This window comes from Pangasianodon hypophthalmus, chromosome 30 (genome assembly GCF_027358585.1).
Source record: "Pangasianodon hypophthalmus isolate fPanHyp1 chromosome 30, fPanHyp1.pri, whole genome shotgun sequence".
Classification (NCBI taxonomy): Eukaryota; Metazoa; Chordata; class Actinopteri; order Siluriformes; family Pangasiidae; genus Pangasianodon; species Pangasianodon hypophthalmus.
Window position 1 is genome coordinate 5,856,038 of NC_069739.1, and position 24,028 is coordinate 5,880,065.

At 41.3% G+C, this 24,028-nt stretch overlaps 1 protein-coding gene and 6 non-coding genes across 7 annotated transcripts; 1 reads left to right on the forward strand and 6 right to left on the reverse strand.

Annotated features, from left to right (window-relative positions):
- Window positions 1-807: 807 nt before the first annotated feature.
- trnag-gcc (transfer RNA glycine (anticodon GCC)) lies at window positions 808-878 on the reverse strand. The gene has a single exon. It is a non-coding gene; the product is annotated as a tRNA-Gly (tRNA).
- A 1,079-nt stretch (window positions 879-1,957) lies between these two features.
- Window positions 1,958-2,028, reverse strand: trnag-gcc (transfer RNA glycine (anticodon GCC)). The gene has a single exon. It is a non-coding gene; the product is annotated as a tRNA-Gly (tRNA).
- Window positions 2,029-3,107: 1,079 nt separating this feature from the next.
- Window positions 3,108-3,178, reverse strand: trnag-gcc (transfer RNA glycine (anticodon GCC)). Its single transcript has one exon. It is a non-coding gene; the product is annotated as a tRNA-Gly (tRNA).
- Window positions 3,179-4,116: 938 nt separating this feature from the next.
- trnag-gcc (transfer RNA glycine (anticodon GCC)) lies at window positions 4,117-4,187 on the reverse strand. The gene has a single exon. It is a non-coding gene; the product is annotated as a tRNA-Gly (tRNA).
- Window positions 4,188-5,266: 1,079 nt separating this feature from the next.
- Window positions 5,267-5,337, reverse strand: trnag-gcc (transfer RNA glycine (anticodon GCC)). The gene has a single exon. It is a non-coding gene; the product is annotated as a tRNA-Gly (tRNA).
- Window positions 5,338-6,416: 1,079 nt separating this feature from the next.
- On the reverse strand, window positions 6,417-6,487 carry trnag-gcc (transfer RNA glycine (anticodon GCC)). The gene has a single exon. It is a non-coding gene; the product is annotated as a tRNA-Gly (tRNA).
- A 4,922-nt stretch (window positions 6,488-11,409) lies between these two features.
- Window positions 11,410-23,621, forward strand: LOC113529080 (cilia- and flagella-associated protein 57-like). The gene is made up of 22 exons (XM_034301888.2): window positions 11,410-11,578; window positions 11,990-12,300; window positions 12,645-12,880; window positions 13,044-13,209; window positions 13,561-13,701; window positions 13,802-13,941; window positions 14,384-14,549; window positions 15,406-15,516; window positions 16,067-16,273; window positions 16,652-16,825; window positions 17,113-17,274; window positions 17,718-17,873; window positions 18,261-18,354; window positions 18,647-18,816; window positions 19,340-19,513; window positions 19,757-19,924; window positions 20,405-20,602; window positions 21,115-21,222; window positions 21,432-21,563; window positions 21,715-21,855; window positions 22,251-22,347; window positions 22,802-23,621. Exons 1-22 carry the CDS (start codon window positions 11,410-11,412, stop codon window positions 22,981-22,983), a joined length of 3,603 nt encoding a protein of 1,200 aa, XP_034157779.2. The 3' UTR covers window positions 22,984-23,621.
- The last annotated feature ends 407 nt before the right edge of the window (window positions 23,622-24,028 follow it).

The window sequence follows — 24,028 nt, forward strand, 5'->3', positions numbered from 1 at the left end:
ACACGGGGAAGACCTATGAGACTGTCGTCTTCGGGCAAGTATATTGCGGCGCCAGCAATCTCCTCAGCATGACGGGATTCCGGATTACGTATTTAGGAGGCAGCCATGCCGCTTCATATTTTTGTGGGTTTTGCTTCTGTCCTCTCCTTGAACCTGTTTATTTATTTGTCGACTGCATCAACAACTTGCTCTGTGTAAGAGGAGTCTGGACTATGATTTCCCAAGGCAGCCATGATCCGTAATTTCAAAGTACTCTTTTGTACTTTGTTTCTGGTTCACCAATGATCACAGTCCTTCAAAATAAGCAGAGTACACCTTCATGTACTACACGTTTTCTTGGCAATTGACTCATCTTGTGGTGAGTCTGTTAATCAAATTTGAAAAAGAGCACCTTAAGTGTGATTCGCTTGTGTCACAGAGTGGCATCGAATCCCTCCACAGCCGTTGTTTGTACACCTTCACGTACTACACTTTTTCTTTGCAATTTACTTATCTTGCAGTACATCTGTTAATCAAATTTGAAAAAGAGCACCTTAAGTGTAAGCCTTTTGTATAATTGAGTGGCGTTGAGTCTCTCCACAACTGTAGTTTGTACACCTTCGTGTACTACACATTTTCTTTGCAGTATACTTATCTTGCAGTGAGTCTGTTAATCAGCTTTGAAACAGAGCACCTTAAGCATAAGTCCCTGGTATAATTGGGCAGCATTGACTCCCTCTGCCATGCAAGCTTGGGCAGAATTGACAACGCTCGTAAACCTCCTTGGGTGAAGGTTCTTGCCACACAGACGGCTTCAAAAGACAGCTGTGCATTGGCCGGGAATCGAACCCGGGCCTCCCGCGTGGCAGGCAAGAATTCTACCACTGAACCACCAATGCCTACCTGGTGGGTGCCGGGACGGCTCCGCATGCGGTCTGCAGGTAAGTATGCTGCTGCGTCTGCAATTTGGTTTCAAGTTTGAAAAAAGAGCACCTTAAGTCTAACCCTAGTGTGGGCGGACCTGGCATCACTTGCAATTGTCTTTGGGTGAAGGCGCTTGGCCAACGCTCAACTTTCAATCGGGAGTTCTGCATTGGCCTGGAATCTGACCCGGTCCTCCCGCATGGCAGGTGAAAATTCCACCACTGAACCAACAATGCTGACACGAAAGACACGGGGAAGACCTATGAGACTGTCGTCTTCGGGCAAGTATATTGCGGCGCCAGCAATCTCCTCAGCATGACGGGATTCCGGATTACGTATTTAGGAGGCAGCCATGCCGCTTCATATTTTTGTGGGTTTTGCTTCTGTCCTCTCCTTGAACCTGTTTATTTATTTGTCGACTGCATCAACAACTTGCTCTGTGTAAGAGGAGTCTGGACTATGATTTCCCAAGGCAGCCATGATCCGTAATTTCAAAGTACTCTTTTGTACTTTGTTTCTGGTTCACCAATGATCACAGTCCTTCAAAATAAGCAGAGTACACCTTCATGTACTACACGTTTTCTTGGCAATTGACTCATCTTGTGGTGAGTCTGTTAATCAAATTTGAAAAAGAGCACCTTAAGTGTGATTCGCTTGTGTCACAGAGTGGCATCGAATCCCTCCACAGCCGTTGTTTGTACACCTTCACGTACTACACTTTTTCTTTGCAATTTACTTATCTTGCAGTACATCTGTTAATCAAATTTGAAAAAGAGCACCTTAAGTGTAAGCCTTTTGTATAATTGAGTGGCGTTGAGTCTCTCCACAACTGTAGTTTGTACACCTTCGTGTACTACACATTTTCTTTGCAGTATACTTATCTTGCAGTGAGTCTGTTAATCAGCTTTGAAACAGAGCACCTTAAGCATAAGTCCCTGGTATAATTGGGCAGCATTGACTCCCTCTGCCATGCAAGCTTGGGCAGAATTGACAACGCTCGTAAACCTCCTTGGGTGAAGGTTCTTGCCACACAGACGGCTTCAAAAGACAGCTGTGCATTGGCCGGGAATCGAACCCGGGCCTCCCGCGTGGCAGGCGAGAATTCTACCACTGAACCACCAATGCCTACCTGGTGGGTGCCGGGACGGCTCCGCATGCGGTCTGCAGGTAAGTATGCTGCTGCGTCTGCAATTTGGTTTCAAGTTTGAAAAAAGAGCACCTTAAGTCTAACCCTAGTGTGGGCGGACCTGGCATCACTTGCAATTGTCTTTGGGTGAAGGCGCTTGGCCAACGCTCAACTTTCAATCGGGAGTTCTGCATTGGCCTGGAATCTGACCCGGTCCTCCCGCATGGCAGGTGAAAATTCCACCACTGAACCAACAATGCTGACACGAAAGACACGGGGAAGACCTATGAGACTGTCGTCTTCGGGCAAGTATATTGCGGCGCCAGCAATCTCCTCAGCATGACGGGATTCCGGATTACGTATTTAGGAGGCAGCCATGCCGCTTCATATTTTTGTGGGTTTTACTTCTGTTATCTACTTGAACCTGTTTATTTATTTGTCGACTGCATCAACAACTTGCTCTGTGTAAGAGGAGTCTGGACTATGATTTCCCAAGGCAGCCATGATCCGTAATTTCAAAGTACTCTTTTGTACTTTGTTTCTGGTTCACCAATGATCACAGTCCTTCAAAATAAGCAGAGTACACCTTCATGTACTACACGTTTTCTTGGCAATTGACTCATCTTGTGGTGAGTCTGTTAATCAAATTTGAAAAAGAGCACCTTAAGTGTGATTCGCTTGTGTCATAGAGTGGCATCGAATCCCTCCACAGTCGTTGTTTGTACACCTTCACGTACTACACTTTTTCTTTGCAATTTACTTACCTTGCAGTACGTCTGTTAATCAAATTTGAAAAAGAGCACCTTAAGTGTAAGCCTTTTGTATAATTGAGTGGCGTTGAGTCTCTCCACAACTGTAGTTTGTACACCTTTGTGTACTACACATTTTCTTTGCAGTTTACTTATCTTGCAGTGAGTCTGTTAATCAGCTTTGAAACAGAGCACCTTAAGCATAAGCCCCTGGTATAATTGGGCAGCATTGAATCCCTCTGCCATGCAAGCTTGGGCAGAATTGACAACGCTCGTAAACCTCCTTGGGTAAAGGTTCTTGCCACACAGACGGCTTCAAAAGACAGCTGTGCATTGGCCGGGAATCGAACCCGGGCCTCCCGCGTGGCAGGCGAGAATTCTACCACTGAACCACCAATGCCTACCTGGTGGGTGCCGGGACGGCTCCGCATGCGGTCTGCAGGTAAGTATGCTGCTGCGTCTGCAATTTGGTTTCAAGTTTGAAAAAAGAGCACCTTAAGTCTAACCCTAGTGTGGGCGGACCTGGCATCACTTGCAATTGTCTTTGGGTGAAGGCGCTTGGCCAACGCTCAACTTTCAATCGGGAGTTCTGCATTGGCCTGGAATCTGACCCGGTCCTCCCGCATGGCAGGTGAAAATTCCACCACTGAACCAACAATGCTGACACGAAAGACACGGGGAAGACCTATGAGACTGTCGTCTTCGGGCAAGTATATTGCGGCGCCAGCAATCTCCTCAGCATGACGGGATTCCGGATTACGTATTTAGGAGGCAGCCATGCCGCTTCATATTTTTGTGGGTTTTACTTCTGTTATCTACTTGAACCTGTTTATTTATTTGTCGACTGCATCAACAACTTGCTCTGTGTAAGAGGAGTCTGGACTATGATTTCCCAAGGCAGCCATGATCCGTAATTTCAAAGTACTCTTTTGTACTTTGTTTCTGGTTCACCAATGATCACAGTCCTTCAAAATAAGCAGAGTACACCTTCATGTACTACACGTTTTCTTGGCAATTGACTCATCTTGTGGTGAGTCTGTTAATCAAATTTGAAAAAGAGCACCTTAAGTGTAAGCCTTTTGTATAATTGAGTGGCGTTGAGTCTCTCCACAACTGTAGTTTGTACACCTTTGTGTACTACACATTTTCTTTGCAGTTTACTTATCTTGCAGTGAGTCTGTTAATCAGCTTTGAAACAGAGCACCTTAAGCATAAGCCCCTGGTATAATTGGGCAGCATTGAATCCCTCTGCCATGCAAGCTTGGGCAGAATTGACAATGCTCGTAAACCTCCTTGGGTGAAGGTTCTTGCCACACAGACGGCTTCAAAAGACAGCTGTGCATTGGCCGGGAGTCGAACCTGGGCCTCCCGCGTGGCAGGCGAGAATTCTACCACTGAACCACCAATGCCTACCTGGTGGGTGCCGGGACGGCTCCGCATGCGGTCTGCAGGTAAGTATGCTGCTGCGTCTGCAATTTGGTTTCAAGTTTGAAAAAAGAGCACCTTAAGTCTAACCCTAGTGTGGGCGGACCTGGCATCACTTGCAATTGTCTTTGGGTGAAGGCGCTTGGCCAACGCTCAACTTTCAATCGGGAGTTCTGCATTGGCCTGGAATCTGACCCGGTCCTCCCGCATGGCAGGTGAAAATTCCACCACTGAACCAACAATGCTGACACGAAAGACACGGGGAAGACCTATGAGACTGTCGTCTTCGGGCAAGTATATTGCGGCGCCAGCAATCTCCTCAGCATGACGGGATTCCGGATTACGTATTTAGGAGGCAGCCATGCCGCTTCATATTTTTGTGGGTTTTACTTCTGTTATCTACTTGAACCTGTTTATTTATTTGTCGACTGCATCAACAACTTGCTCTGTGTAAGAGGAGTCTGGACTATGATTTCCCAAGGCAGCCATGATCCGTAATTTCAAAGTACTCTTTTGTACTTTGTTTCTGGTTCACCAATGATCACAGTCCTTCAAAATAAGCAGAGTACACCTTCATGTACTACACGTTTTCTTGGCAATTGACTCATCTTGTGGTGAGTCTGTTAATCAAATTTGAAAAAGAGCACCTTAAGTGTGATTCGCTTGTGTCACAGAGTGGCATCGAATCCCTCCACAGCCGTTGTTTGTACACCTTCACGTACTACACTTTTTCTTTGCAATTTACTTATCTTGCAGTACGTCTGTTAATCAAATTTGAAAAAGAGCACCTTAAGTGTAAGCCTTTTGTATAATTGAGTGGCGTTGAGTCTCTCCACAACTGTAGTTTGTACACCTTCGTGTACTACACATTTTCTTTGGAGTATACTTATCTTGCAGTGAGTCTGTTAATCAGCTTTGAAACAGAGCACCTTAAGCATAAGTCCCTGGTATAATTGGGCAGCATTGACTCCCTCTGCCATGCAAGCTTGGGCAGAATTGACAACGCTCGTAAACCTTCTTGGGTAAAGGTTCTTGCCACACAGACGGCTTCAAAAGACAGCTGTGCATTGGCCGGGAATCGAACCCGGGCCTCCCGCGTGGCAGGCGAGAATTCTACCACTGAACCACCAATGCCTACCTGGTGGGTGCCGGGACGGCTCCGCATGCGGTCTGCAGGTAAGTATGCTGCTGCGTCTGCAATTTGGTTTCAAGTTTGAAAAAAGAGCACCTTAAGTCTAACCCTAGTGTGGGCGGACCTGGCATCACTTGCAATTGTCTTTGGGTGAAGGCGCTTGACCAACGCTCAACTTTCAATCGGGAGTTCTGCATTGGCCTGGAATCTGACCCGGTCCTCCCGCATGGCAGGTGAAAATTCCACCACTGAACCAACAATGCTGACATGAAAGACACGGGGAAGACCTATGAGACTGTCGTCTTCGGGCAAGTATATTGCGGCGTCAGCAATCTCCTCAGCATGACGGGATTCCGGATTACGTATTTAGGAGGCAGCCATGCCGCTTCATATTTTTGTGGGTTTTACTTCTGTTATCTACTTGAACCTGTTTATTTATTTGTCGACTGCATCAACAACTTGCTCTGTGTAAGAGGAGTCTGGACTATGATTTCCCAAGGCAGCCATGATCCGTAATTTCAAAGTACTCTTTTGTACTTTGTTTCTGGTTCACCAATGATCACAGTCCTTCAAAATAAGCAGAGTACACCTTCATGTACTACACGTTTTCTTGGCAATTGACTCATCTTGTGGTGAGTCTGTTAATCAAATTTGAAAAAGAGCACCTTAAGTGTGATTCGCTTGTGTCATAGAGTGGCATCGAATCCCTCCACAGTCGTTGTTTGTACACCTTCACGTACTACACTTTTTCTTTGCAATTTACTTACCTTGCAGTACGTCTGTTAATCAAATTTGAAAAAGAGCACCTTAAGTGTAAGCCTTTTGTATAATTGAGTGGCGTTGAGTCTCTCCACAACTGTAGTTTGTACACCTTTGTGTACTACACATTTTCTTTGCAGTTTACTTATCTTGCAGTGAGTCTGTTAATCAGCTTTGAAACAGAGCACCTTAAGCATAAGCCCCTGGTATAATTGGGCAGCATTGAATCCCTCTGCCATGCAAGCTTGGGCAGAATTGACAACGCTCGTAAACCTCCTTGGGTGAAGGTTCTTGCCACACAGACGGCTTCAAAAGACAGCTATGCATTGGCCGGGAATCGAACCCGGGCCTCCCGCGTGGCAGGCGAGAATTCTACCACTGAACCACCAATGCCTACCTGGTGGGTGCCGGGACGTCTCCGCATGCGGTCTGCAGGTAAGTATGCTGCTGCGTCTGCAATTTACAGTGGGTGAAGTATCATGCGGAAGAGAGCTCTTAAAAGAGCCTGACACTGCCAGTACCAGCAGTGTGGTCCAGACTTTAGGACAGGATGTAACGCTCGTCCTCCCAGTAACGGGAAAGGCACAGCAGAACAATAGCACTCCAATAAGATGCAGTTATCCCCACAGAGAAACAGCACACAGTCCAGAGTCTATACTATTTCCCCAAGCACCAACTCAGCCAAAAGCTTCCTCTTGAGGTGCCTGATGAATGTAAAGGTTGGCTTTTGTCCCGATAATGCGAGTAACACTGTTAAGGAGTACATCGAAGGTGTTACAGAGATATCGACTAAAGCCAGTGAAAGCCAACAAAGTGAACCAGTGGACAGCGAGTATCATAGAGCACTCTCTTACTCATTGGTAACTGGGCTATATTGCAGACGATTGACATAGCACTCCACACAGCCAGCTCCTTTTACTGCGACTTATTAGGATCCCATTGCAGCTCTTTTCAGTGGGTCAGATCATTTGGCTCAACTCACCGATAAGAATCGACTCATTTGGATCCAACTGTCGATTGTCTCAACTGACGTTTTTATAAGGGAAAAAAAAAAAAGACTGGTCTTTTGTCATATTTTTGTGCTCCACTGTTAAAATGCAAAGCTCCTATACAAAGTGTGCAAAGGTTGGTAGTGATTTCAACATTAATTTTTTTGGTACTTTCCTTCTCACCCTCGTTCCACCTGTAATTCCTTTGTGCACCCCACAGTTTAAATATCTGCTCTAAGGTTTCGACCGTGCAGACTCTGGCTCCAGTTTTGACCTACTGCACAGACTCAGTCAAGATGGCGACTTTGAAAATCACACAGTGGAAGCACATGACATCATGTTGTCCACCCATACAATCATTGCCCTGGAGACATGTGGGCATGGGAGTGAGATCTAGTAAGACATTAGAGACAGATGCCGAATCCAGACAAAAATAACCATCATTTTATCGTTTATTAACATTTACTTTAGCTGTGGCCTTGAAAGTATTGTACAAAAAAAATATCCTTGATTAAGTTTAGAAATATAAGCTTTTAGTGCTACTGCAAGGGCAGGTTCCCTCCAGCCACCCTCTGTCAAGGCCAAGACTCAAACCCAGGTCTGCAGCGTGAGCATCAAACACACTACTAGTAAGCCAGGGGTTTAACGAAACCCAATGTTCAGTAGGAAATTCCAAAGAAAAGATCCAGTGAAAATTAATTGCACAAAAATCTCATCAAAGAAGGGATCCAACATAAATAGTCTCTCAAAAAGGCAAAAATCCTAAAAGGTTTCACTTGTAAAAGACACGCAAGGGAAAAACAGAGGAACGTAACTCTTCTCCAAAGGTGTAGCTGGAACAAAAGGGACTCTGTGCTTCCCAGACAGCAAGTACACAGTACACAGTACACAGTACACAGTACACAAAGGGCTGGCCTAGCACCACTACTAAACACCACATGAGGAAACTAAGGAACAGGGCAACTTAAATACACATGGAAATGAGACACAGGTGGCAGCAATGAGACAATTAACAGGCAGCAGGAAAACAACACGGGTGAACAATGGGGACCTCTGGTGGCCAAAACACAGCCTAGCAAGTCCAGAGTCCTGACAACTCTCATTAACCCGGCCCATGGTTTTTTCTTTTAATTTGTCACAAAAAAGTATTTGCCCCCTTCCTGTTTTCTGCATGTTTGTCACACTTGATTGTTTCATATCACAATAGGTTTTAAATATAGCTGGGATGCATGTTAGCTGTTAAACGCTTATAAACTTTATTATCATTTTTTAAAATCTTTTTTCAACATTGAATATAATAATACATGCACTTATCATTCAAGAAATGAGTTCACCATCTCAGGCAAACATGTCTCATTTATAGACCTAGGTTTCTTCTTCTTCTTCTTCTTCTTCTTATTATTATTATTATTATTATTCACACAATAACGCAATAGTAATTTCTACAATTTTTTTTTAAATATTTTATTTGAAATATTTTAGTTTTAGATATATTGGGCTGGGTCAGGCGTAAATGTTGCTGTAGATTATCTGAAACATGCACATAGGTTGTTGTAAAGGACATTTTCCCTAAGGCTCATGGAAAGCTCTTCTGGTGAAAGAGTGTATAATTCATTTAGGTGTTTTTCAACGACTTCCCTCGGTTACAAATAACATATGTTTAATTAAGGCTTAGAAATTACATTGCCTGTCAGAAGTTTCAAAATGTACATAAATGAACATTAAATCTTTGTGGAACTTGTTAGCTGTTTGCGGACAGTAAATGTGTGTAATAAAGGCAGGAACACTTGTAGGTTAAAGCTGTTAAGCCTGTAGATAAAAGACTGATAGACAGTGCTACTATTAACTTACTGTGATAAAGATTTCGGCCTTTTCTGATTAGATTAGATTTTGATTGTTCCAATAAAATAAAGTAATTTCTAACATTTCTCAATTCACTAGGCTTAATATATCATAAGAAATATTTCTCCATTAATTTATACCAATTAAAATATACCTCATTTCACTTTACACTTTTTATAGGGGAAAATTTGTAACATTTTTGGTTTCAGCATTTTTGTTTTGAATTTGCACAAGAGCTGCATGTCTAAAAATCAGCTGCACCATGGATCAGAAGCATCTGACCAACAATCAGCATCATGCAAACTGCATTACACATGACTTATCCCATAAAAATCCCATTAAAATGTTTATGTTAATACAGTATCACTTATTCAGCTGATATCACTGCACTTTGAATTGTTCTAATCAGCAAAAGCTTCTGTTATTGTTAGTGACATTAGCCTCAATGCTTCTGCACAAAATGATTGGAAATGTGGACAATGAACATGTTTGTTTAAGGAAAGTGGGAAATTGGGATTTTGGGAAAGTGGGAAACTTGATTAAGTCAATGCTATTTAATGTTCTTTATAAATTACAAAACATCTCTCTCTCTCTTTTTTTTTTTTTTTTTTTAACTTAATTTGACCTTGTTTGGAGGTGCAGATGAAGTTGCACTGGATGAAATAAATGCTACAGAACCGACTCCCAAGCAAATGATTCACATATTTGTCACTGTAATTTTTATTTATTTATTTATTTATTTGAAAAGTGGCATTACATTGCTTTGTGTGTTTCACTGTAACAAAGATGTACACAAATGGGCACTTAGTGTGGTGCATTTTTTATTAGAACAGAGTGAAAACTATAATTTCGAAAAGAGTCAAAAAGAGTCGAAAAGAGTCGACTCCCTTGTGAGTGACACATCACTAAAACTCCGTAAAAGCGACTTAAAGAAATAGAAACATCTGATGACGCCATAAACGTTGCTAGGGAACCCCTTTATAGCGTAATAGAACACAGCAACGCAACACTAATTTTGTACTAATTCTTTTGGAAAGTTCCTCAGAATTCGATACTGATCTCGAGACAGCAAACGCGCACAACGAGTTCAGATATGGATATACAGGTAAACTCCTCCAAATACAAACAATACAAACATTTTCTTCATCGACCCTAATAATGATTGATCGGCTATTTAATGTACTTTTTTTTTTTTTTTTTTTTTTTGCGGCGAAAATAAATAAATAAAGCCTCTTTCCTGAACTCCACACTTGTCCTATTAAGTAGTTTAATTAAGTTTAAAATATATTTTTTTCTTATTATTTATTATCATTATTATCATTATTATTATTTCATACCCGCCTTAATGGCCTGATAGCTTCTTGTGTGCGCGTGCACGCTTGCAAAGACCTTTCACCAAAGCCACAGAGTGCAACATTAGCAATAAACACCATAAAAACCACCATATTTCCCTAAAGATGCTAAAAATTTCCTGTCCTCCAAAGCTAGAGATGTTCTCCTCTCCTCAGCTCCTCTGCCTGAGTGAGCTGACCTGCACTGTGTGTGTTTTAAACCGTGGTTATGTGCCGTTAGTGCGGTTAGGAGCTTTTCCCTCACTCTGTTCACTGCTGAGTCAAATTAGCCACATTAGCTGCATTTCCCACATTTCCTGTATTTTTCTCACTATATAAAGAGTAATAAGCTTAAAGAAGGAGTTCGTCTGAATCCAGTGTGTGAACATGGCCCCGTTAGACACCACTGCACTGACAAGGCTCTAAATTAGGGCTCATTAAGGCGGTACACAAGGTAGGGCTGGGAGTCGATTCCAAAAAGAATCGATTCCTTGATTCCAGGCCTTTGGGAATCGAGAGTCGACTCCGAAGCTTTGGAGTCGATTCGTTGAACGCACATGGAGCGGAGAATGGTGTTGAATGGAATCGACTCTTGGAATCGATTCTCACATCTTGGAAGTAGGACGTTTTACAGCCAAAAACGTTACCCACTGGGCAGTGGCTACATCAGATCAGTGATTCTGATGAGTTCACTAATTAAATAAATTTGAAAATAATTAAATAAATAAATAAAAGCCATACCAACAATTTTACTATAAAAGTTTTAACTTTCATGAAGACTCCGGTTTCCTCCCACAATCCAAAGACATGCGTTGTAGGCTGATTGGCATTTCCAGATTGTCCGTAGTGTGTGAGTGTGTGTGCGAGCGATTGTGCCCTGCAATGGGTTAGTGCCCCGTCCAGGGTGAACCCCCGCCTTGTGCCCCGAGTCCCCTGGGATACATTCCAGACTCCCCCATGACCATGTGTAGGAAAAGTGGTACAGAAAATGGATGGATGAATGCAACTTTCATAAAGTTTCCTCATTGCCATACAGTGTGTTTTTCCTTCACAGTGTAATGTGGTACCATTGCAGTATCTCTTTCAACTAATTGTTCAACTAACTAATGTTTTAATCGTTTTCTCCTTTCAGAGTGATTATACAAATGCTACAATGTCTTCTGGTGGAATTTCACCACAAATCCAGCCTTGCCACATTTTTGGTGTGTGCAAAGGAGTAAGGAACAACTTACTCTTTCCGGATGAGGAAACAGTGATTTTCCCAAGTGGAAACCATTGTGTCCGCTACCACGTCCATCAGCGATGGACCGAGTTCATTCACGGTAAGCCTGCTGAGAGCTTCACTGTCTGTAGGGCCTTTTTACAAATAACTTAAACATTTAACCAATACACTGACAGAAAAATAGATACTACACAGATTCATATTTCTTCCTCAAAGTACAGTGTAAATTTACTCTCAAATGTACAGTTATTTAGAGTTCGTTTCAAAATGTTGCATACACTTAGGACAAAATGAAAAAGAAATACATTTCAATTAGGAACATACTAAGATTGTACTTTAATAATTATAATAATATTAGATTTTTAATCTCCATTGATATATTCACTTTATAACTGCATCCAGCCTTATTTTTAGTTTGAGCATCCTTTGGATCTTTACTGTAGAAACATTCAGTCCCCTACTCAAACGTTACTCTACTCAAACGTTACTCTACTCAAACGTTACCCAACAGACGCAAAGGGAAGCAAGGGCATGCAGGCCCTGGCTTTAAGCCCCGACCGCCGCTACCTGGCCGTATCAGAGAGCGGTAAATGGGGCACCATCACCATCTTTGACCTAGAGGACGAGAAGTGCTGCAAGAGATGGGTTCTGAAAGGCAGCGACTTCGGCGTTGAGGAGTTCGTCTGCATGGCGTTTTCTGCTGACTCAAAATACCTGCTGGGCCAGGCTGGAGGACCCACATGGACCCTCTTCTACTGGCAGTGGGAGGAAAAGGAGCTCATCGCTACTGTGAAGACCACGAAGGATAACGTTATCAGTCAGGTAAAAATACTGAATGTCTTTTAGTTGTAAGTGAAGGCAGGCGGACTTTGAAATACTGAAGACATTTCTCCATCCAAAACATGCGTACAACTATGAAGAAAATAAAAATTCCAGTTTATCCATTTTTATTTATTCAATCATGAATTGCTGATGTGTACAGGAAAGGAAAAAGTTTAGATCGTGGTCATGAACCTGCTACAGGTGACAGTGTGCTGAGCCAAATGGGGTGCTTCTGATGTATACTAACATGTCCCCTTCCCCCCTTTTTTAGCCTCAGACATAATAACCATTTCGCATCTGTGTTTTAAGAGTGTATACTGAATGTTCTCTTTTCTCAAACCCAGGTCAGCTTTAACCCTCAGGATGACACACAGATCTGCGTGAGCGGAAAGGGAGTCTTCAAGATCTTCGAATTGAAGAACGGCTTCCTGAGACAGGCCAACTCATATAAGATGGAGCACGAGGAAGTCCTGTGCCATACGTGGATGTCTGGGGACTGCATCATCGCAGGAACCGAGGCAGGGAAACTGCTAATGTTGAAGTCCAGACACTTGCACAAGCTGGGGAGACCATATGAGAGGTAACACTAGAGAGAGAGAGAGATGCAGAGAACCTCTCCAACACCCTCTTGCTTTTTCTGATGATCTGTTTTATCTTTGTAATGCTTGTGTCATCCTACAGTGTACAATATAATTTTTACCAGATTTTCCCAAATCTCCGTTCCACATTCTCTCCCTCCACAGGCAAACGGAGGAGAGGGACTCGTCTTCATCTCCGGCCGTACCGGCATCTGTCACTGCCATCACGCGCTATTCTAAAGGCTTTGCCTGTTCAGCTGGCCTGGGTTTAGTTTGTCTCTATGAGAAAACTATGGAGAAAGACAACTACAGGAAGACCGCGGAAATAAGAGTGAGTAATTCATATTTAATATTCGGAAAAGAAGCTTTTATGCAAGGACACGCTGGGATTTGAAACAACAACGTTCTGCAGAACTTGCCTGAACTTTGACCATAATTCATTTTGTGTGAAACAAAAGGATATTTCAACTCTCGAGCACAAGAGAAGAGAGAGGATAGTGGTGAACTTGTATAATCAAGATATCTGATATGCTAGGAGTGTGAAAGCATGTGGCGTATACTCTAAAGTACAGTTCTACAGGATTGATATTCTGACACTCTGTATATGTATTGTTTGCAACTCGTTGTGAGGCTGAGCGTCAATGTGTTTAAGCACTAAGACCTGTTTTCATCTGATCTGCAGATTCCTGCGGACCCATACAGCAATCAGCCACGTCAGGCAATTGCCACAATGTGCATTAGTCCAGCAGAGGAGACACTGGCCATCAGCACAGACCAAGGCCAACTCTACCACATCAGCCTCACCTCGACTGAGATTAGCGAGGTAACAGAGCAACAAGCGGTGTGATGAGTATACAGTAATAAAGAAAGCCATTAATTTGAAAATGTACTGACTTCTGCTTCTCCATTGCTTCTTTTTTCAGAGTAAAGAGGCCCAGTTCGAATTCCTGTCTCACTCGCTTCACTCGAAGAGCATCACCGGTCTGTCCATCTGCAAATCGAAACCCCTCATCTCCACCTGCTCGAAGGACTGCACCGTGCACATCTGGAACTACAGGACCAAGTAGGAGCTGTTCATTTTTTTCTTTACACAGCGCCTTTCTCAAACTCAAGGTCACTTAACGAAAGCCAACAACAATCGCAAGCAATAGACATAAAAAGAAAATAAGACTAGTTAGGTAAAAAGTGTCTTATTTTATTCTTACATCATCTGGCTGGAAAATCTTACTTCATTGGACACTAAGAGAATACTGACATCCTGAGGCTTAACTAGAGAAAAAAAATAGCATGTTTGTTTTGCGTCAAATTAATCTACTATATATATTACTTGTAGAGCAATACCAAAAAATGTTGGTACTCGTCAGTAGTGAAATGAGTAATGCGTTGGTGATTGATCAGTCAGCATAATGATCATCATCAGACATGGTTACCAAAATGTAAATAGTGCTAATTTACTGTGACAGTTTTCTGACTGTATGGACGTGTCATGTTTTTTTTCTCTGCAGCTCTCTGGAGCAGTTTAAGCTGTTTGATGAGGAACCGCTCTGTGTGTCAATGCACCCAAATGGCCTCTCCATCCTGGTGGGCTTCTCCACTGAAGTCTGCCTCATGAACCTGTTAAGTGACAACATCCGCACTGTCCAGACCTTCGCCACAAGCAACTGCACTGAGGTGGGTCCTCACTGACGTGACCTTAGTGTTAGAAAGTTTTGTCTGGGTGGAGATGTTTTGAGATATGGGACATGAAAGTTTTGACATTCCAGCTATCAAAACTCTAAAATCCTGAAATCTACATTTACAGCTGAACGAGACTTACACTGTAAGGTTACTTCAAATTTACATTATTGAAATTCTGAGACATTTAGAAAGAGGATTTAAAAAAAAAAGATCAAATGCAGATAGATTGTTATTGTGCTGTAAGCTCACATACTGTTTTGTTTTGTTTCTTATTAAGCAATTTCTTATTCTTATTAAATGAATAATAAATGGTCAGTAACTCAGTAGAGAAAGACATTTTGTAATCATATATACTTTTCAATACATTTTACTTTGCCGAATGTATTCTCTAAGATCTAAAATACATATTTAAATTTTGAAAATATTTTACTATTGAAACTTTGTAAAACCTTTGACAATATTAAAATACATTTGAACATAAAATACATGTTTCTGTGCAACCACACAAATGCACACACAGTCTGCTAGCTGTAATATTTAATGCTAATGTTATCTGGACTGTGTACCTGAGATTTTATGATTCCGTGGGTATAAAGTGGTAAAGGGACAAATCCAAACAACAAGTCCCAGTGGATTCCATAGACGATTCCTCCTCATATAACTTCCTGTGTTTAGCACCAACTCAACTGCAATTGGTGCTCAAAAATGGAAGAAAAGACTCTCTTGTATTTTTCTGGCTTTATTGATTGTCTGTATAATGGTTGGATTTCATATTTGAAATTTGTGTGTTGTTTGTCCAGAAACTGTGTATAGAAATATTGACGAAAATAAAGTATGTGTGTGTCCACAGTGTGTGTTCAACCACGATGGCAACATGTTCGCCGCCGTCAACAAAAATGTGATACACATTTACAATATCAGAACAGGCGAGAAACTGGACCTGAACGGCCACCGTAAGAAGGTCAGTACAAATTGTGTTTCACAGCATTTTACTACCACAGTGTCTGTGTGAAGAAGGCGTGCCCTGAATGTGGGTGTGTCACTGAATCCTGTTATACAAGACATGTGCGTTATATGTGCATGTATTTTCACATATTTTGTTTGCAGTTAATATGAGCTAACCTGACAGTTCATAACCTTCATAATGTCCAGTGCTTGCTGACGGGATGACAAACTAACTTGATTTAGGGTTTCTGACAGGAATTTTAGGTTGCATTCACATAGCTGGGCGATAAGGCCAAAGATTTGGATTTGTTTTGCATGTCACCATATCATTCTACAGTGTATATTTATTTTTCAATAATTATTATATGTATATGTTCAATCTGAATAGTACTTTGAGCCCATATTATACAACGTTTTTGAACACTAAAATTTATAATTCCAAATATACCTATGAACAAAGACAATTACAAAATAATGAATACCAATAATATATATATTTTTTAAATATTTGAAATATAATTAAGACCATTAATAAATATCCATGATTCCCTGTTCTGACCCTTCAGGTGCAGACGGTGAAGTGGAGCAATGATGACCGTCGTCTGGTGTCATGTGGGATAGACGGCGCCGTTTACGTGTGGAACACTCTGACCGGCGACTACGAGAATAGGAATGAGACTAAATGTAGCTACACGGATGTGACGTTCTCGCCTAACACCGGCAGCGTCCTCGCTGTAGACCACTTCAATCTTAAGGAGATCCATAATGAAAGGGTAAGTCCAAAAAAAACCCATCATACTGTATGATTGCTTTGACTCTGAGAAAGGTGGATTTAGTTACAATCACAGCAGCTCAGCTGCACAACACATAATGAACAAGCTCTTTATCCACAGATTCAATACAAGGTTAGAGCAAAACATGACAGGATTTGCAAGAGTTTCTGTGTATTTAGCGATCATTTCAATTTAATTTTATTTATATACCGCTTTTAACAATGGACATTGTCACAAAGCAGCTTTTTTAATCACCGCGCTCTGATCTTGGTTTTTGCACTGTGATCCTGAAGACTTGATATTTTGTTCCACTCTATATGTGTGTGGACAGAATGACGAGGTTTACTTGATTTGTATGTGTTTTTTGTTTGCATTTAGATCCGATGGGAAATGGCCTCAGATGGTGTGACCTACACGGCCATCTCCATGACTCGTTCAGGCCAAACAGTCTTCATTGGGACTGCTGCTGGTACTGTTAGGGTCATCGAATACCCTTTTGGAAAGGAGACAACGTGGACAGAACATCTGGCTCATTCTGGTCCCATCACCAAAGTACGTGTGTGTTCTATAGGAGTGATGATATGCCAAAATAAATAAAAGAGAAATAGTTATATATTATACTATTGTAGAGTTAATGTCCAAAGAAGCATTCTGATATCACAAAAAAATAACAGCCAAGCAAGCGACAATGAACACAATGAGTCTATTTCCTTGGCTGTGTGTGCTTCCTCCTGATTGACAGAGTTATTTAACTAATGATGATTAAATCTGTTCTTGCTGCTTTAATGAACTTTTCCATTCTCTCCAATTCAACGTTATTTCTTTCATCATGTGCACAGATGGTTGTCACACCTGGTGATCAGTATCTGCTGACTGCCTCAGAGGACGGCACCCTCCTCATCTGGACGATCACTGGCCAGGAGGGAAGAACGATGGAGATGGTAAAAGAAATAGATTACGCTGAGGAGGTCCTCTGTACAAAGGCGTATCTGGATGAAAAGGTAAATATGACCATGCAATGAGCTATATAATCTTTGAAACTGATGGAATGATGTTTCACTTACAGTAGTACCTTTCACATTGGTGCAGTGGGGTGCATTGCCGCCTCACAGCTCCAGTCCTGAGGCCAGGTTACTGTCTGTGTGGAGTTTTGCATGTTCTCATTCATTACTATAGAAACCATACTGTATTAGAACGAGTGCATTAATAGATATCTGTGATTTGCTTTGAAACATATAGTACAGTACTACACTACTGCACTAGCCATACTGTTAAAACACTGCACTGTGGAACCTTGCATGCTCGGTTCTCTACTTAGCAATGGCTGTTCCACTGACCCAGGCCATCTCTTCATATTTTATAGTGATACAGCTCCAGGATAAAGACTTTGCATTGACGTACAGCCTCTGATATTTTTCTGTGTTAAACTTCTGTCATTATCCAGGACCAGACTATACATGAGCTCAAGTCCCACATCAAGGGTCTGAAGGTGGAGCATGAATACAAGCTGAATGTGAAGGACATGGACTGCAACAAGAAGATGAACAACATTACTCAGAATTACCTCCAGCAGATAGAGGCTCTGAAAGACCAAATCCAGGTCAGGACTTGAGATCTCAGCTGATAATTTATCTGTAGGGCCTCATGAGTGAGACAAGGACAGTAGATAATGATAAATCATTAGGTTGATTTCACACATTAGGCATCAAGCGTGAAAATATTCAGATAAGCTCTGTTTCAAGTCATGTGCTTTATGCAGTGTTAGTGTGTGTAGTGTGTTCACACTGAGTGGTAGTGAGATAGTTTATCATGAACATTGTGCGCTTATCGAGTTATTTAAGACAGCCATATAATTTCATATGAAGATTTCTTAAATTGATTTGTCTCTGATTTTTTTGTATTCTTGAGTAACAGGCGACAAATAAGTACAAAGTTATATTACATATTGAGGAATAATTCAGTGAAAATGGTATATATCTCACTATAGGTGCTGACTACTGAGAAGGAGAATCAGAGGGTCTGTCACCAGAAGGCACTGACTGAGATGAAGGAAAAACACTCCAAAGAGCTGAAGGATAAGGGTAAATACACTCACTACAGTATATGTCAACATTGACTCAATACAGAATGGCTTGTTTATACTTTAACATAGAGTTTGGGTTTTAAGGTTCACGTGAAATTGCACTTGAAAGCTCAGCTGCATTAGAACAATTTATTATAAAAATATAACCATTTATTTCTCAGACAGAAATGCGCTCGCCTCGGTGTATCTAATGAGCTGCAAGCATGTTTTTTTTTTTTTTTTTCCTGGACTACTCCTTCCTGTACTACACAAGTACATGAGTTAAAATGCATGGCTAATTTTGTTCCTAGACCTGAGCTACAGCGGGAGGATGATTTTGGAGTACGATAAGTACCGTGAGTTGGAGCAGAAAATGCAGAAGATGCAACAGAAGCATGAGAAGAACCTGCACGAAGCTGAGGACAGCCACCTCCGTGCTATGGAGGACAGGAAACAGGCTTATGAAGCCAGGCTGCAGGAGGTGAGGAAGCCATACCGCTGAAGCTCTCACTGTTGGCATGGATGCTCCTGTTTTGCTCATTTGTTCCTGATCTGGCTCTGCTCAAGACCACAGGGGATCATTATTGTTATCTAGCTAGCTTAGCCTTTGTCTCATTCTGTCTTGTGTTTCAGAAGTCCTGCATGTGTCAGTGCTGAATCTTGTTTTTGAGTTCCAGTCTCCCACTTCCTTTCACTAGAATTCTTACTAGTTTTTCTGGTATTAACATTTTAGTGCCCAATTTGACACATGATGCACTAGATAGGGTGCCTACATTAAGCTGATGTGCAGTAACCGTTAATATTTAAGGAATTGTTGACTTTATTGTACCCTCAAAATCCTACTATTAGACATACTAAGATATACTTGTTGCATTTGTGTGCCAGCTCAGTTAATAAAGTCCACTATGTGGGGAATTGGGATCCATTTTCAGTCCAACCTTGGGATTAGTACTTTTGACGTTTACACTGTAGTGTGCATCTCCTTGTCCATCTCCACTCTACAGCTACAGGCCAAGTTGGAGTGGGAAGTGAAGAACTCTGAGGAGAAGCAGATGAAGATTAAGGACAACGCTGAATCTGAGCTCATGGAAATCTGCCACGATTACGATCACGATCTCCAGGTGGAGAAGGAGACCAAGCTGAGAGTCCAGTGTGATATGAAACTCATGGAGAGGAAGGTGCATGTTTTGGGATTTTTTTCCAATCAGTGTAGCTTTTTAAACCGGGTGCATGTGAGAAACGCTAAATAATGAACCACAAAGTGTCGTTTTTCTACATTTTTGTCACTTGCTATGCATAGAAATGTGTACAAAGTAAACACCTGATAAGTTTTAAAATCCTTGTGAACACCAGCAGTCAGTCATGATGTGATTTGGCACACCCACATAACGTAAGTAATATGTGCATGTGTTTGTTTTAAGATATCACGGTACTGGACAATGAAACGCGAGATAAATGATCAGGGGTTTAAGATCTGTAAGCTGGAGGAGGAGGTGAAGAACCTGAGGGACCAACTCAAGAATGCGACAAACAACATCGAGGATCTGACAAAGGAGATGGAGGAGCAAAGCAAGATCATCAGTGACCGGGTGAAGCTCATGCAAAAACTACAAGTGCTTTTTGGCAAACATTCAGTTATTCTCAGTGTACAGCATGTTTTTGGCGTAATTCTCTGTTTATGTTGCATTATAGTACATATGTGTTAGTGTTATAAATTGAGTACTCCATTGTATAAGCTAAAACATGGTGATCAGATTCAGGTGGATGTTAGACTTTCCATAAACAAGGTCTTTAGCACTTTTTCTTCTTCCAAAAGAAAAGCCACCAATGTTTTAAAAAATATTGTTGTATATTTAGATATTATTATGTTTCTTTTTTATTATTATCTATTCTGGTATAACAAACAGTAAATACATTATGCAGCAATTTGGTCACACCCCTAGTTTTCAGTAACTAATTGCTAAAGGTCTATTGATTTATAAAAAATATTGAATAAGTCAACCATTAAGAAATTAAAACAGATTGACCTTATACAGTAAATAAGAAGGGAGTCTGTTCTGTCCCTTCAGGACCGCTACATTGAAGAGCTCCACGAAACAATTGAAAAGCAGGAGATGAGCTTAGAACAGAAGCAGGAAGAATTGGTCAAGATGATCTTGGAGAGTAAAAAGCATGAAGAAGAAAGTAAGCTGAAGAGCGACAAAGAAAGGAGTGAAGTCGAGCGACTTGAGAAAGAAGTACAGGAGAATAAAGAGACGTTCAAAGAGGTGAGGAGTTTAATAGTATGACACTAGGTCAGATTTACATACAGCAAATGACTGATACTACTATTATTATTCTACTGGTACTACTAGTACTATTAGATTTTTTCAAAAACTGTTTTTTTTTTCGCTACTCCTCATATAAATTTTGTCCAATCATCACCAAATTTGGCACACGTCATCTTCAGAGTAAGTTTCACAAAACGTATTAAAGGAACAAAACAAAAGTTGTCTGTCTAAACAAAAGTTAGCAAAGGAACTCTGATATTCCAAACTGTTCTCCCATAAGGGACTGGCAAATGCATGAAACTACAAATCATTCTTGAATCCCTTTGCCTACAGTTATGGCTCTGCTTTCCTTTGATTGCTTATGCAGCAATTTTAGCGCATCTTGGAATGTGAGGATCACCGCGTCTGGGTGCTTGGCCCCCGGAAATGCTGCTTGCAGCTTTAATTATTAGAATTATTTTTGTTGTTGTTATTATTTATGACAAGCTGATCGGAGGATGTTATTTTAGATTGCTGCTGATGTGGTGCGAGTCAAGAAGAAGAATGAGGAGATCATTGGTGGCCTGAAGCAGAAGCTGAAATCAAAGGACAAAGCCTTGCTCATCGAGAGGCATAGGGTGTGTTTCACCACAATATGCTTTGTTTATGATTAATCATTTCTTTGGTAATTTCTTGGAGTTCTTAGAATGGTTCCAGGAATGTTTCTGCTGCTATTCCAGTGCCAGGATTCAGCATGTGATTATTACTCATATTATTAGTGATATGGATAATAAGGATTACAATTTTACCACAGGTAACACTGATTGTAATGTCTTTGTTTCCACAGGTCAGAACCGTAGATGTCCTTGTGCAAAGGATGAAGGGCGACATCCAAAACTGCGCACGCTTCATCCAGGAGCCGAAGAAACTGAAGGAGAGCTTCAGCGAGCTCCATGCACGCTATGTCCATAAACCAGATGTGAGAATAATACACATAGATACACATACACACATGTCTACACGAACACACACACACACACACACACACACACACACACACACACACACACACAGACAGAGTACGCAGCCTAGTAAGCTTATACCTGACTGCGTGTGATTGACTGCACTAGGTGACAATCGAAGTGGATGCTGAGGTCATGCAAGAGCACACCATGCAGATGGAGCACTTCCAGAAGATCTTGGACTCTCAGAAGACAAGGCAGGCTAAGGAGATCAAGCATGAGAAAGCGAGATACTCCAAGATCGTGAAGGTAAAGAGGATTTCTTATCAACGTTTTTGCCTGATTCAAGTTTTTAACATGTGAAGCATCTCAGGGATCTGGCTTGTCTGTCACTCACTCATGCTAAATAGACAGAGTTCTCTATTAAGGGGGCGTGCTTACTACACTAGCTTGTCGCATAAAGTCGCATTTATCTAGTTTTTTCATCATTAGATTACCATAAACCAAACATAAGATTGTTAAACCTATTTGCAGACTTTTTTCTACTAATTTCAAGCTTTAATTTTTCATGTTCTGTTGGCTTCTTTCTAGAAAAAAATGCTTAAAATTAGCAAAATTACCTGCCAACAGAACAAGACTAAGCTTAGAATTAGTAAAAACATATAGAAATAGATACACTTTGACATGTTTTTGCATGTGTGTAGGAGAGTGGCTTTCTGATTGAACAGCTTAAGGAGCAGAAACTAAGCCACCAGCAGCTGCTGATCAGCCTCAAAAAGAACAATGTCCAATGTGTCAAGAGTAAGTAACAAAAGAGAGACAAGTATCTTTTATTATACACTTTTTATCATTGTAGAAAGTAGCTTTGTGGTCAATTCAGCATGTGGACATTCAACATGTGGAGTTATATGAAAAATGTGTTAAAATATATAACATACGTACAGTTAAAACACCTCAGGCTCATAATAAGAAAAACTAGTTAAAAATAATATATTAGATGCATGAGCATTCACCTCTAAGTATTTTATAATAGCCTTCTCAGTATCTGGTTTTAAACCCTATTAAAATGATGATGTAAAGAGGACAGTATTCATTTTAATTTATTTTTAATTTTATTAGAGCGTCATGCACAACACTTTCCAGTCATTTTTGAAATCATGTACAGTGAGGTACAGCATTCTGGACATGCCTAAAATGTCTTCACCTGGTTTAAAGCACTCAAAAAGCATATTTTTGCACTTTGTTTTTATTTCAGCTGCAGCATCCTCTGCGATCTTACTGGATGAGTCCAGGCCAGTGGTCCAGCTTCAGCGCCCAGTAAACCAGAGGCTAAAGAGGAATCTCCTGGATAAGAGACAAAGCCAAATCTTTGCACTGCAGAGTTCATCAGGCCATGACAAATTACCACCCATTATCACCACCAAGAAGACCAGATGATTGCCGGGGAGGTGTCGAACACTTGGATGTAGTCTAGTGTGGGGGCGCGCGCAAGCCGAAGTCTGAAAGCTTTCCAGGAAACTATTCACCAAGTGCCCATCCTTGGGTCCATCCTTGTCCTACACAGGGTGGACACCGAACTGGGGTCTAAGCCACCAGTTGGCTGCCCTGAATTGGCATTGCCATAGTTTCCAAATTGGTGAGGCGGTGAACAGAGGAACAAGGGTAATGGATGTACACATGGTGCAGCACACGGTGAATTAGAAAAAAGGAAAGACTTTGTGGGACGTCTCGGCATTAGAGGATATCCAGGTGTTTGACACTACCCCTGCCCGTCAGAAGGAATGAAATAAAAGCAAGCCTGGTATTAAATCTACTAACTGCCATCATTTAAGTCCTGGTGCATGTAGAAACAACTGAAATCGACAGAGCACACACAATACTGAACTGATGCCAAGTAAATTATTTGATAATGATACTATGATATCATTGATACTATGAGCTATTTTTTGTGTACCATTTCCACCCTTTTTTGTTCTAGACCAGAAAGAATTGTCATGTTGCAGCTCTGTGCTTTGGTTCAATTTACTTTTGTTATGACAAGCAAGGGTTATTATGGTTTCATATGACTGGAGCACTATAATTAGCTCACCTTTGTATTGTGACTGCTTGTACTGAGAGCATCATGTAAACCGCCCGTCTTGTGCCAGCTTGTCGAAAAATTTTATTGTACAAAATGCGCTCCTCATCTGCAGGTATTCCTGCCTGATGACATGCCATGCACCCAAAAAGCAATTTTCTTTGCCGGTTGATGTCATGTCATGTCATGAGTCGGAGACTGATGCAAATGCAGTTTAGAATTTATTTAAAGAAACTGGCAAATGGATCCAAAATGTGAGGCAAAAATGGTAAACAGGAACAGGCAAATCATCAGGCGATCGGCAAACAATACAAGGGCAAATCCTAAAACCAGATTGCAAGGCAAGATCAAAACCAGAATATCAAACACAAAATCAAAGGCTAGGTAAGTTCAGGTAAGGCACAC

What these genes read in the sequence shown, in the direction of transcription:
- LOC113529080 (XM_034301888.2), top strand. Translation starts at nt 11,410, where the DNA reads ATGTCTTCTGGTGGAATTTCACCACAAATCCAGCCTTGCCACATTTTT. An exon ending in TGAACGGCCACCGTAAGAAG is followed by an intron (nt 15,517 to 16,066) that starts GTCAGTACAAAT and finishes CTGACCCTTCAG; the next exon opens with GTGCAGACGGTGAAGTGGAG. An exon ending in CAATGTCCAATGTGTCAAGA is followed by an intron (nt 22,348 to 22,801) that starts GTAAGTAACAAA and finishes TTTTTATTTCAG; the next exon opens with CTGCAGCATCCTCTGCGATC.